This window comes from Adiantum capillus-veneris, chromosome 29, assembly GCF_014529385.1.
Source record: "Adiantum capillus-veneris isolate H3 chromosome 29, ASM1452938v2, whole genome shotgun sequence".
NCBI lineage: Eukaryota > Viridiplantae > Streptophyta > Polypodiopsida > Polypodiales > Pteridaceae > Adiantum > Adiantum capillus-veneris.
The window spans coordinates 65,312,069-65,324,704 of record NC_140959.1 but is presented as its reverse complement, the minus strand read 5'-3'; the positions used below and the strand labels follow the sequence as shown (position 1 = coordinate 65,324,704).

Genomic DNA, 12,636 nt, shown 5'->3' with positions numbered 1-12,636 from the left:
ACCATATGAAAAGAAGCCACTGGTAGAAACGTGTCCCAAAACCTTTGGTTGTAGGTCATAAGAGTGTCGTCTTCGGTCATCTCCACATGACCACCACCGAAGGAGGTGAAGCTCTAACACGAGAAGGGGAAAAGAGGGATTATAGCAAGAGAGAGCAACGGCATGGAACAATTGTTTCCAAAGTTCAGTATGCCTTACTGTGGGCCTTTTCAAGTTTTGAATAAGATTAGCAATGTAGCTCACACATAAAGCTACCAAAAGTCTAGAAGATACATAATGAATTTCATGTGAACCTTCTTACACATTTTGTGGGTGATGTGCCATAAGATATGCCGGTTGAGGAACAGCCAGATGTAAAGGAATTGGGCAAGGTCTTGATTGCTCCGCAGATTTAGGCACAAAAATCAGAAAAGTTAAACATTATTTAGTTAAAAGCAAGAATTATCCACCAATGGATGCAAAGTGGATGAAAGAGGTTGAACTTGGAATCGCTTCATGTGTTGCAAATTTACCAAGAGGTTTTCAACTTGGGAACCTACAGAAAATTTCTTCCAATCACGCTCTATGGAGAAAAAATCTGGAGCATTGTTGGATGATCCAAAGAGAAATAGTGGCAGTGTCTCTACGTTGCTCGACAATAATTGAGAACACGAAGTGGCTCCTATTTTGTAAACACATTAAGTAGCACATATGTACAGTGTATAGTGCTTTTAGACAGCATGTAACTGGTAAGATCAAGAAGGTTTCGCTTTAGTGTGAAGCAGAAGAGAAATCCCACAAGAAACTATATATGTAAGTGGTACTTGGGTTTTGCTTTGTATTGAGAAAGCTCAAAGTCGAAAGATGAAAGGAAAGGCATTATTCAAAGCAAAGCACAGGTCAAGTTTCAGAGAAAATTGATTAGTGTCAATTCAGAATCATCTTCCAGATCGTTGGAATATTCGTGATGTATCTCACAAGCTACGAGGAAAATCCAATTTTCGTGATGTATCGTTGGAATAGTCGTGATGTATCTCACAAGCTACAAGGAAAATCCAATTTTCAGTGATCATTAGTAATGGCTGGAGCTTACTTAACTTCGCTCACACACATACCACTAGATACAGGGAAGTGTGAGGCCTTAACTGGCTCTGGAGAGAGGGCCTGCAATCGAGAAAGAGCAGAAGCACCTTTTGCAAGATCAAAGGCAGTTCTTCCTACCTCTCATTGTAGGACTTAGCGAAGAGGGTGTGTGAGTTTCATTGGGGTGCTATAACAATGTTGTAAAATATATATTTAATCCAACCAAACAGCATCATAACCTTTGGGCAGTGTGATTATGATAATCAAAATAACAAAATTCTGCAGTGTTCCAAATCTGTTGACACTTACCCGCATGTGGAGCAGGAACTGTGCTTCTTGCAGAAAATAGATAGGCAGACAGAGCATACAAAACCCATATCTATTGTCTTTTTGTGACAGAAACACCTGCACAGCAAAAAAATCTTTAAGATGTGAAGTCATAAAATGTGCAGAAAATATGTCAAACAAAAAAAAAGAGACAGCTAAGTGCATACGATGCCCGAAAATCGACACCAGCAGGGCGAGGTAGCTGCAAAAACCTTCGAGAATGTAAATCAGTTGCGAACACTACCTGCATACAGCAAGCAATTGACTGGGCTCAGCCACCAAAAACTCTTCAGTCAAAATACAAGGAGCGATAAAAACGTGTAGCCATGACAATACACAGTGCCTGCAGAAGCTGCTTTTTAGCCATAAACAATTTTATTTTAAAAGCCAATAAAACTCAACTAAGCTAGTGGAACTACCTACTTACTCTCTTATCAAAAAAAGTCAAAGCAGTTAGGACATTATCTCCAGTTCAATCCCTCAACGATGCTTTTATTGTCTCTGAATTTTGCTTGTAATTTGCGGCTAACAGCAATTTATTGGATTTAATAAGACTAGTTCTCATCCCCCCCCCCCCCCCCCCCCCCCCCCGCCAGGGTAAAAAACCTTGTAGGATTCACAAATTACTTACCGTAAGATACTGTAAAATACCTTCAGGCAAAGATGGCTTCATGTATATGCCTCCTGTTATATGGGCTGCCTGCAACACCATTTGCAAAGTGAGAAGACCTTCATTTGGCCGTATGTACAAGAACAAAGGATCACTACCTGCTGCAGAAATGCAGAATGTTCATTGCCCACTATGCATGTATCAATCGGGATCTACATTATAGGAAGAAAATATTAAGTTGATGCTGTGCTATCTTTGTCTTCGTAATGAGAAAAAACAAGTAAAAGAAATCAAACCCTTAATAGGATGGAGAGAAGCTCTCTAAATCGCAGAAAGCAATCAATCAAGCACCTATAAGACCAAAAAAGAAGTAACTAGAGGAAAAGATGAGCAGTAATTGAATTGGTGGGGTCGATCATCGATGGCCATGAGGGCCTAGATTCAAATGTTTTTAGGAAGGTTCAACCAAACTCATGTGACAGCAACTTTTTACTGGGAGACTCCCTTTTGAGATTCAGCAGCTGGTGTCCATATACCACGGAGGTGAGATAAACCCATCATCTATCGTGCGGAGAAGATGGTCTCGATAAAAAGCCATCTTCGTCCCCAACTCATGTGAGCAAGACAGCCAAGTCCTCTTAGTATTCAAATGTTTTTAAAAAGGTTCAACCAAACTCATGTGAGAGCAACTTTTTACTGGGAGACTCCCTTTTGAGATTCAGCAGCTGGTGTCCATATACCAAGGAGGTGAGATAAAGCCATCATCTATCGTGCGGAGAAGATGGTCTTGATAAAAAGCCATCTTCGTCCCCAACTCATGTGAGCAAGACAGCCAAGTCCTCCTAGTATCCAACTGAATGAGATCATGTCTAATAATCCTACTAATCTCTCAATGTGTGAGGGTAAGGGATGGTGCATCCAGGGAACACTGAAAAGGGGGCAGCCTGTCCATACTAAATCTATGAGCTCAAACCAAAATGATATCTCTGAAAACCAACATGAAGTATCACCCTCACTGGCCAACTGTCGTGATGACTCAAGCGCTAGTCATGCATATTTGTTGCGCGGGAGCTCCTATGTGCTGTGAATGAAAGACACTAGTCTCCACTACAATCCGCAGTGCACTCATTGCCTCTGATAATCTCATGTTATACTGAGGCGAGCCTGGAGATCCTCGATACAAGTGGTCTCTCCATGGATCTCCATCTATCATATGTGCGCCCGTGACGATCCAGGCTAGACCCCCATATCTGCACTCCATAAAGCATGATAGAGACAGATCTTGCGAGAGAGAGATGAATAATGAATCCAATAACATTGGCAAAAATAATGCATGAGGTGATGCAATGCACAACATACCCTTAAGGTGCCCCCCCGGCCCCCCGCGCACATATGTAACTGTGCAAGGGGTCTGCCCGATTGTCGAATGCAGCAGAATTGAGAGATTAGGTTGAATCAAGTAGATCACATGATCACAAATATTTCGTGTTAGCCTTGCGTTAGTTGATGAAGCACCTCCAGGGCTAATCTAATACACCAAAGAGATCTGAGTCAATGTGAGCTGCGAAAGGCCAAACCGAGAAGATCTGGGGCAGGTTTACACACCCAAAGTGAGAGAACTCAAAGGCTGAATGAATGCTGGCTGCTAAAACGCACATCTGAAAAGCAGAAACACAGCAGATGTGAGGGAAGTTTGGCTGCTGAGGATGAAATTGATGATGGGGAAGATGGGCAGCAAAGGGTGCCACCAACAAGGCCTTGAATGGACTGACTGGAGGTGGTTGCAGAAGAGGATCACCAGCAGAAGGGAGGCCTTGCAAAACGCCAGGATGTTGCCCTGAATGAATGACCAGACTGAGGGAGAGGGCTGCTTTCTTAGTCACATAGAGATCCGTAAGTCATAGGCTGCCATGTGAGTGATGAAGCACACCTAGCTAGAATTCCGGAAGTCGCCGCCAGCTTTGTGTGTGAGACCACATCTCAATTTCCATAGGTCAGTGGGTGCACAGAGTGTGAGGAAAAGAAGCCCTTGAGTTTGTCGCACTAGCCTCAAAGTTCAGGGGCGCAAATCTTCAATGTTTGTGGCTCCAGATCTCTAAGTGTGGGTCACTTGACTTTTCCTTCAAAATTGCACAAAATGTACACATGTGCACAACACTGCAATGAACTATCCAACCAAGCAAGTCCCATATATATAATCTGAACTTGCGATGATCACACTTATCATCGAGCCTGCCCAAGTCTATGGTGGGCCGAGTAACGCACCCCAAGAGAGTATATTCAACATTCCTTATAGGCCAATGTGGCTTATGAGACCATAACAATACACACAAAAAAAAGTATACCTCAACTAAAGAGAGGCAAAGAGAGACAGAGACAAAGAGCGAAGAAAGCAATGTTAAATCTTAACTACAGAAAACTGAAGCTGATATTCAATCAACAAAAATCAGTGTTTCCCTTATGCCGCTGAACGCTTAAAGAGGCATATTTGTAACCTTAAGCTAAGAGATGTCCTGCAGAACTCCATTCATAAGCCGAACAATTTCAATTGGTGTTCGACATTTTATCAGAACTTAGAAAAACTAGGAACAAAAAAAGACTCTTGGTAGTAAAGAGGAAGCTAGGACAGAAAACACAAAGCCAGAATTAAAGCCACTCAAAACTAATGAAATACTGGAGTGGTACACATAGAATGTAGTGAGCAACGTCAAAATATTTTATTAGATTGACATTTAACTCCCAGAAATAACATTTGACATTTGACTTAAGTACATAAAAAAGAACACCATATTGAAATACTACCACCAATAAATATATACACATGCACATACCATGGAGCGTTGTGCTGAGAAAACTGCATTCATAACTGCCACGTACCTGGAATCGTTTGAAATGTCAAAAACGTTTATAGAGGTTTTCTAATTTACAATCAGGAAGGTACGTACTGCTGAGGAGCATCTGATTTGCATTGCAAGCACAATATCTGTGAATTAAGAAATGCAATCCTTTAATCATCAAAAGCTTTGTGGGCAAAATTTAGCTTTTCATCAAGACAGCCCTCACATGCATGTCCCTCCCAACATGGGCCAAAAACCTCTTGCAGCTCTTCAGAAAAAGTTTCAACATAAACCAAGAGAATATTTATTAAAGCCTTTTTTGACCCACCAGGTTCATTCACCAAAGGCCATGGTTCTATACGACAACCGTATTCCATAATTATACAAGAAGGAAGCAACGATGGTCTAATCATTACAGAAAAAGGTCATAAAATATAAAATTACAAAATTTCATCTATACAGGGATGAAAGCACTCAATTTAAAAACAAAGGACCTTTTCCAGGATTCCCAGTCGTCTTCAATCGAGTTTCCTCCCCCCCCCCCCCCCCCCCCCCCCAATATACGGATAGAAAGGGCAGAGGCAGATAAATCAGAGCACATTTCTCTTCAACCCACACAAAATACAGCTAGAAATTCCAGTGAAAAAACCTTCAATCGATTGGAGCTTCAGGAGTAACAACACAAGCATCAAAGCCCCTGGACATTCAACACGAGAGAATAGTGGCACATCAAAGCACAAGCAATAATCCAAGAAGTTACCCGTGGTTGCGGATGAGATGGGCCAGCTTTCAAAGTTCTCTGTATGTCTATAAACTGTCAAGAACTAACCAGTAAAATCATTCTAAAAATTACTCTGAGACTAGACTAAAGACGTCAAGTCCACTCACACCACGCACAACCAAGAACATATAAAGGATACAGCATAAAGACAAGGAAAGGGCACCAGACAAGAGTGAAGACTCATTGACTGTATTTGACTCTGCCGGAGTTGGCAGAACATCCTCTTTATTCAAGAATTCCTCCACCTGTTTTAGTAGTCTTGATGATGGTGAAACATTCTGCTTCTCATTCTGTGTCTTTTCCAAATTTGAGTTAAAAACAAATCCACAAGTTCGGGTGCCAAAAGCAATAACCACAGCCTCATTCAAGTTGTTTAACAACAGAATGGAGTTTATAAACAGAACGACCTGCATTAGAAAAACAAAACTTTTGAGATAACTACCCTTTTTGCACTTACAAACCATTGATAAGTAGTTGAACGTTTTCTTTTTCCCCAAAAGAACATCCAATGCGTCAAGGCTGCTAGAGAGAGTGGAAAAAAAATTTCCCTTACGTAATCAAGAAAGAATGTAGAAAAGCAAAATGACAAAGTTCGCATAAGTATTCTCTAATAAATTTAATATCATCATTTTGTATTCTGGAACTTTTTAAGCATCCTTGTTGGTGACTGAGCATACTTTCCTTGTTGGTGACTGGGTTTATAAACAAGAACATCAGTATAAACCCAGCTTATATTTTTCCAAACATTAAATTACCAACTTCCAACGAGTACATGAACTGAACGAGTTCTTGCAGCATTACTGTGCGCTTCGAGTCAATGACCCATATAAAAATTGAGTGCTTACTGCATGACAATCTACATGTGACTTCTATGCTTTCATGAAATTGCATTGAGGCTTGATCCCCCGTGCACCTTCTTGCAAATACTGCCAGCTCAAATACCTTCTCAAAACAGTTGCAGAATGCAGGCCATCCTAAGTTACAAGTGAAGCACACAATGGGAACAAGCTGTGGGTCTTGAATATGTGCGTTTTGATGCTCAGCATTGTTAAGCTGGCATTGCGCACAATCCCACACATAGTTCTCAACAAAATCTTTCATGTGCAGCCAATAAAAATACTAGCTGGGTGCATCACAACACTCATATAAAAACTGATGGCAAGTAGCCAGATTGTTGGTCACACACTTTCCCTTGCTTGAAAAGTAGAACACCTTTAATGGAATACTTTTCCACCATCTTTCTCTGTGTAGCTGGTTGTCGGGCCTGAGGAACGCAATAGCTTGGTGCCTACCTTAGGGATGAACACATCTCCTAAGAGAACTTGTCTCTTGCATGCATTCCCTTATGTGCAGAGTTTCATGTTTTCAAGTTGAATCCAAGTCTGTTCGCTAAAACATCGCCCGTGTTTGAAGTGCCGATCAGTTTTAGCGCCAACAGCATAATTGCTAGCATCCGGTCCCACCATAAAAGGCTTACCGAGATCCACAGTTTTCAACATTGACACAAAAGCAACAAGCCGTCTGATAATCTAGAAAGAATGTAAAGCTTATCAGACCATGTAATAAAAGTACTAGCTACCCATTGCTTGCTCCATATACCTTTCAATAAGTGAGTGAACGATTCAACAATTTTTGCGCAATTTTGAATGAGCTTCCGAAAGAGTCTGATAACACCTAGAAAGAATTTCACCTCATGTATGGTGTGTGGAATCGGCAATACGCACCCATTTTGGTCAATTTGAACACCATGTGCAGAAATAAGATGTCCTAAATACAAGCACTCCGTGCAAAATTTGGCTGCTTTGCATACAAGTCCCAATGCAAAATTCGCAAGGCCTGGTGAAAGTGTAGCACATTTTCCTCTAGCCACAAACTGTAAATGAGTATGACATCTAGGATCACCACTATTCACTTTCCCATAACCGTACTTTGCAGATTGGCGTGCAATTGTGTAAGTCGGATGAGGATCGCAAGGAGGCTTTCCTCTTTGGGTTAGACGAGTACATCAAGTTCAATGTGCAAGTTTTCAGCACTAAGGACTATAATGACGCCGTCAGAATCGCCTAAGCACAAGAAATGAAGCACAACAAAGCAAGCCGAAGGAGAACAAGTCGAGTACTTCGTAAGACCAACCGAATGGTAAGCACGGTAACAATGACGGTAATTCTTTTTCTACACCTAGAGCACAGACGTCTCACAATGATGATAAAGGCAAGGCGAAAACTCAAGACACCCCTAAGTTCTGCTCAAGGAATCATAGGAGGTTGGTTAACTCTTGAAGAACGAGCCGAATACGCACGAGACAAAAGATGTTTTGAGTGTCACACTAAAGGTCACATGAAACAAGATTGTCCTAAGAAAGAAGACCCTAAGAACCCACAAAAGAACCCACTGAACCCACATCATCTGTGAATGCACTCAGTGAGCACACTAATGTGTTTGAAGTTTCTCATGATCATGTAGATGAGTCTCTCATCTTGTGTTATGGTCATGTGAATAGTACACGCATGGTGATCTTGTTTGATTTAGTATGCACGATGTGATTAGTGACTCTCTTGTGAAGAGCGCACGTTTAGAAGCTCTCCCCATGGATCCCATTGAGATCTCTGGCTTTGCTCCTAGCATGCACTCTTCGCTCACACATGAATGTCCTCAAGTGACAGTGTTAGTTCAAAATGTCAGTTTTCGACGTCGTTTTGTGGTTTCTCCTCTCAAAGGATGTGATTTGATTTTTGGCATTAAGTGGTTTAAAGGTTATAATTCACGCATTGATTGGAAAGAAAACACTCTCTCTCTCACCGTTGAAGCAGCACCTCCCGTGGTCCTTCGTTGTGACAACAACATTCCTTCTTTGCCATTATTCTCTCACTCTCATGATTCACAAGAGGTTAATACACGTAGTATGATTGTTTCTCTCAGTACACAATCCCATAGTCTAGAAAAGCACAAGTCATTGCATGAAAAGAACTCTTGCTGTCATGTCTTCTTCGAAGCACGCACGCATTTTTTGCATGATAGAGATGTGATTGTTCGCAAGGATGATGGTTTGGATGATGATGTTTCTAGTGAAGCTAACCTCATTATAGATACGATCTGTCACGGGGACGTAGCAGCTGTTAACTATGTCATGAGGACGTGGCAACTGCTAACTTTAGTTGTTGGTTTCTTTCCAATGGGTTTTGTTTTATTTTTGAGACCCTCTTTTTGAAGTAGCAAATGGTCGGACATTGTATGGCGAATGTGAACAGTAGTTTCACCCGCAGGACGGGAAGTGGTCGGCACTGGAATTCGTATAGTAAGAGGATGTCTAGGCTCAGAGCAAGGTCATATAGGTCCCCCCGTCGCACTTAGCAAGTTGGTGGATACTAGGAAGTGAACTCAATAAAGGCCCTAAAGTCAAGGTGTGACTACCAACAGAAAGTATCCCGGGCCACATTGCACTTTTGGATGCGGTCCCAATGAGGATAGATGGTCAGATGACCACAAGGAGCCCAACGGAATCATTTCCTAGAATTTAGGGAACTGCTATTTTGGGCCGTGAAATGTGTTTGTGTCATTACCTCCGGTATGATTAGGGGAACATTTTACAACTCTGCCGCGAAGTCAACTGAGCAACCAGTCGGGAGATTTTTAGGCCGCAAACACGAAACAGGAAAATGCTTGTAAATGCACCAAGCGGCAAAATTTCATGAACATGCCCTTTTCAAAAAAGTTGGCGCTGAATTTTTAAGTTGGGAATAGCCTCACTTTGTTCTCTCCCACAGGTTAAGAGCTATGGAGTGCTTCCTTTCCCTCTATGTACAGTGTGGTGCCAGGAGTGATGCCCTGCACGCTACACAATGCCCTCTCTCTCCCTTACGTGCAGTTATGTGATGCCCCACAAGAGGGCTTTTCATTTGACTGATGTACAGTTGTGTGGGTTCATGCGCGATTGCCGGGGTTAGCTAGTGGCTAATCCCCCGCAGGTAAAGGTGAATTCGGGGAGGTTTCACCTGAGAAATCTCGTCCAATTCAAAGGGCAAGTAGCCCTACAGGTGCGGGAGCTCGAGGTCTTGCTACAGATGCGACCGGCACGCGAAACGGAGCCTAAAACAGGGAATTACAGCCTGCTGTGTATTTTTGCAGCTTTAGGGTTTCGGCCCTAAACGGTTCCTAATACCCCTAGGAGGTTCGGGGATGCGAGGGGACCGCTGTAGAGGTGATTTGGCGCATTTTCGGGGCAGAAAACAGAGAATTCAGCGTGCTACAGATTCTCGCCAGAATTTGCAAAGTGTCCGTATGCGTCGGGAAAGTCATCTATTGCATGGGGATACTGACTATGAAGCGTCCTAGTACAATTATGCTGCCGAAATCAGGCTAGAACAGGTGTTGCTTAGCCTGGATTGTGCGGGGCAGCTCGTAGGAGACCACAGGTTTTATTCCTTCTGTTAAAGAATAAAGAAATACCGAAAGGGGCGCCAACCTTTGGGGCCTACAGGTGTCGCTGTCTGCTTGGGAGCATTTTAGCTTCCTCGCCGTGCTTTTGTTTTGAAGTGTAATTCCAGTCTCAGTTACAGGTTCCTTTTAAGTCATTGCTTTGTGTCGTATAGTCAAGTGTTAAAGAATCGGGTGAAAGCTAACGTCTACCGCCCTACGGGCCGGTTTCATGGTTCCGACGCAGGGACAAGATCACTTTTTCCTTAAGAAGTGAGCCTTGGTTGGTTTGCGGCGAAGACACAAAGCACATGTCACGTGACACATCCAACCCTATGTGTCCGTGGACAAGCTACAGCACGACAAGGGTTCAGTCATTCCAATCAGTCTAGATTTAGAAGTGATCTGACACTTTTGTGAGTCTATTCGTAGACCGTGCATGCCCAGTCACTTAGTGTAGATGCATATCCGCTGGTTGCACACAGCATGATCATAAGAATTCCCATCAAAATCCTTCAGGGAAATTTTCCAGTGCATTTAGCCTATTTTACCCATTTTTGACATTTTTCACTATTATTTTTAAGTGACTTCTGTTGGAAAGTAGGTAGGGCAAATTGAGTAAGTTTGTATATAAGCAAACCTAGACTAGCACTATTTGGCAGAAGAGGCAACAGGAGCCAAGCTCAGCAGGCAACTTCTCCAACAAGACCCTTGGTGGATTTCCTCCAAGCAAGAAGCAAGAACCTCCCCTTGGCGTTTTTGCATCAGATCCTCCCGCAAGATCCTCTCAAGCCTAGCGTTTTTGAAGAGCACCTTCAGATAGCATTTTTGCAAGAGTTTCCCTAGCGTTTTTGCATAGCTCCCCTTAGCGTTCTTGGATTGTCACAGCGTTTGCAGATTGCAGCGTTTTCAGCCACAGCATGCAACGATTTCAGCAGTAGGAAAACCATCAAGATCAACCCCTAAGAAGGTAGCAAATTCAGCTGGAAGGACCATCAGTTTTCAGCCCTTAAGAAACCTCAGTTTTCAGCCCTAAACCTGCAGATTTTCAGCAACAAAGACCCACAAAAAACAGCCCCCAAATCAGAGTTTTTGGACTAGTCGCAGATTTCAGCCCATAGCGTTTTTGGACAGCAGTAGAAAGATTGCATATTTCAGCCTTTAGGTCGACTTCGTCATCACCGTCGTCATCGTCGACATAGCCCAGACTTGCATCAGTCCCATGCATTCCATTTGTACCAGATTGTGCAATCATAAGTAGACCACTCTCGCCGACAAGAGTGGGGCCTTTGGCGGAGGGTTTTACAACATCTTTGGTAACGTATTCTCTTCTCTCTCTATCTCTCAGTCTCATACACTTGCACGCACAATGTCCATTCACTTTGTTTGTGATCATAGCACTCTCTCATTAAGAACGGAAGGCTCTACCTTCCATAAGAACAAAAGGAACCTTGAGCACAGTTTGGAGCACTCATCTTGAGCAAAGCGCAAACAATAATTCCGCTGCACCTAACAGCACAGGAACTTGGAATTACATTATGGCTGATAGGACAGACAATGCTAGAGAAGAGGGTTCCTCTTCCTAGGGTAGACAGGCTATTCCTTTACAGCATGAAGTTGGCGAGAGTTCACGACCGCCACTGTCTACGCCTTTTGTTCGTATGAATGCACAGCGAGAACAGGTTCTAGGGTTCATGACTGGGCACTTTGAAGAGGATGCGTTCAAGACACAATTAGTTGCTGCTGTGAATTTCTTCACTCAGTTGGTGCAGAATCCCAGGTTTATGGATTATTTGCAAGCACCATTAAAGTCACAACAGGCAAGGGAATGCCCTCAGCGTACAGAGCCCGTTGAGGCTCAAGCCCAAGTCCCCCATGCGACTGAGCAGGATAGGGAGCATTCACATGTTGCGGAGTCACGTCAGGCTCCTAGACAGGTCCCTCCTAACCATGAACAGGTGGCGAGGATCCCTACTCCACAGGTTTTGCCAGTTTAGCCCGCCACCTTTCAGGGTCAAAATGTTGCATTGAATGGACAGCGAACCAATCTCCAGGCAATGCGTCAGGTTTTTCCACCACCCACGGTACATCCTCGGTATTTCGGAGGTGGATCCGTGTTCCAAAGTATGGCTGGTTATGCACCTGGAAACCAGCAGTACATGCCGGGAATAGTGTTTGGGGGTATGCATGGCATGACGCCAAACCCCATGTATGGTAACATTGGCATGCAACAAGGCTTTCAGAGCAATCAGGGCCAGTTTGGGGTGCCACAGGTCAATTTTGGCATGGCTGGTTTTTTTGGACAGCAGCCAGATATAGCACCTTTGATGCAGAATCTCAATGACCAAGAGGCACAGATGGTCCCTAGTACAATGGCCATGTTGCAGACCATTCCATATGACAACTTGGGGGCACTGGAGAAGCCAAAAGCTTACAAAGAAGGTGGTGCAGCTGTAAAGTTCAGTACCTTCAGTGGCTTCGAGGATAAGACAAAGGCTCTCACTTTCCTCCAGCAGTTTGATATAGCTTATGTAGGAGGGAATTTTACAGAGGCCTCGAAGGTCAGGAAAGCTGCCACTTTTTTAAAGGACAATGCGCTTACTTGG

General features: G+C 43.2%; 1 protein-coding gene across 3 annotated transcripts in view; it reads right to left on the bottom strand.

Annotated features, from left to right (window-relative positions):
- LOC147419326 (basal transcription factor complex subunit-like protein) overlaps nt 1–12,636 on the bottom strand; it is a 113,219-nt gene that overhangs the window by 60,456 nt on the left and 40,127 nt on the right. For 2 of the 3 annotated variants that reach the window (XM_086505990.1, XM_086505989.1), the window contains exons 3-10: nt 5,757–6,024; nt 5,597–5,643; nt 4,945–4,982; nt 4,831–4,876; nt 2,158–2,211; nt 2,021–2,089; nt 1,557–1,633; nt 1,372–1,467 (exon numbers count right to left, since the gene is read on the bottom strand). In XM_086505990.1, the coding sequence (XP_086362116.1) occupies nt 1,372–1,467; nt 1,557–1,633; nt 2,021–2,089; nt 2,158–2,211; nt 4,831–4,876; nt 4,945–4,982; nt 5,597–5,643; nt 5,757–6,024 (695 nt within the window). Of the gene's footprint in view, nt 1–1,371; nt 1,468–1,556; nt 1,634–2,020; nt 2,090–2,157; nt 2,212–4,830; nt 4,877–4,944; nt 4,983–5,596; nt 5,644–5,756; nt 6,025–12,636 lie in introns of those variants that run through there. The other variant, XM_086505991.1, reaches the window with a different exon arrangement.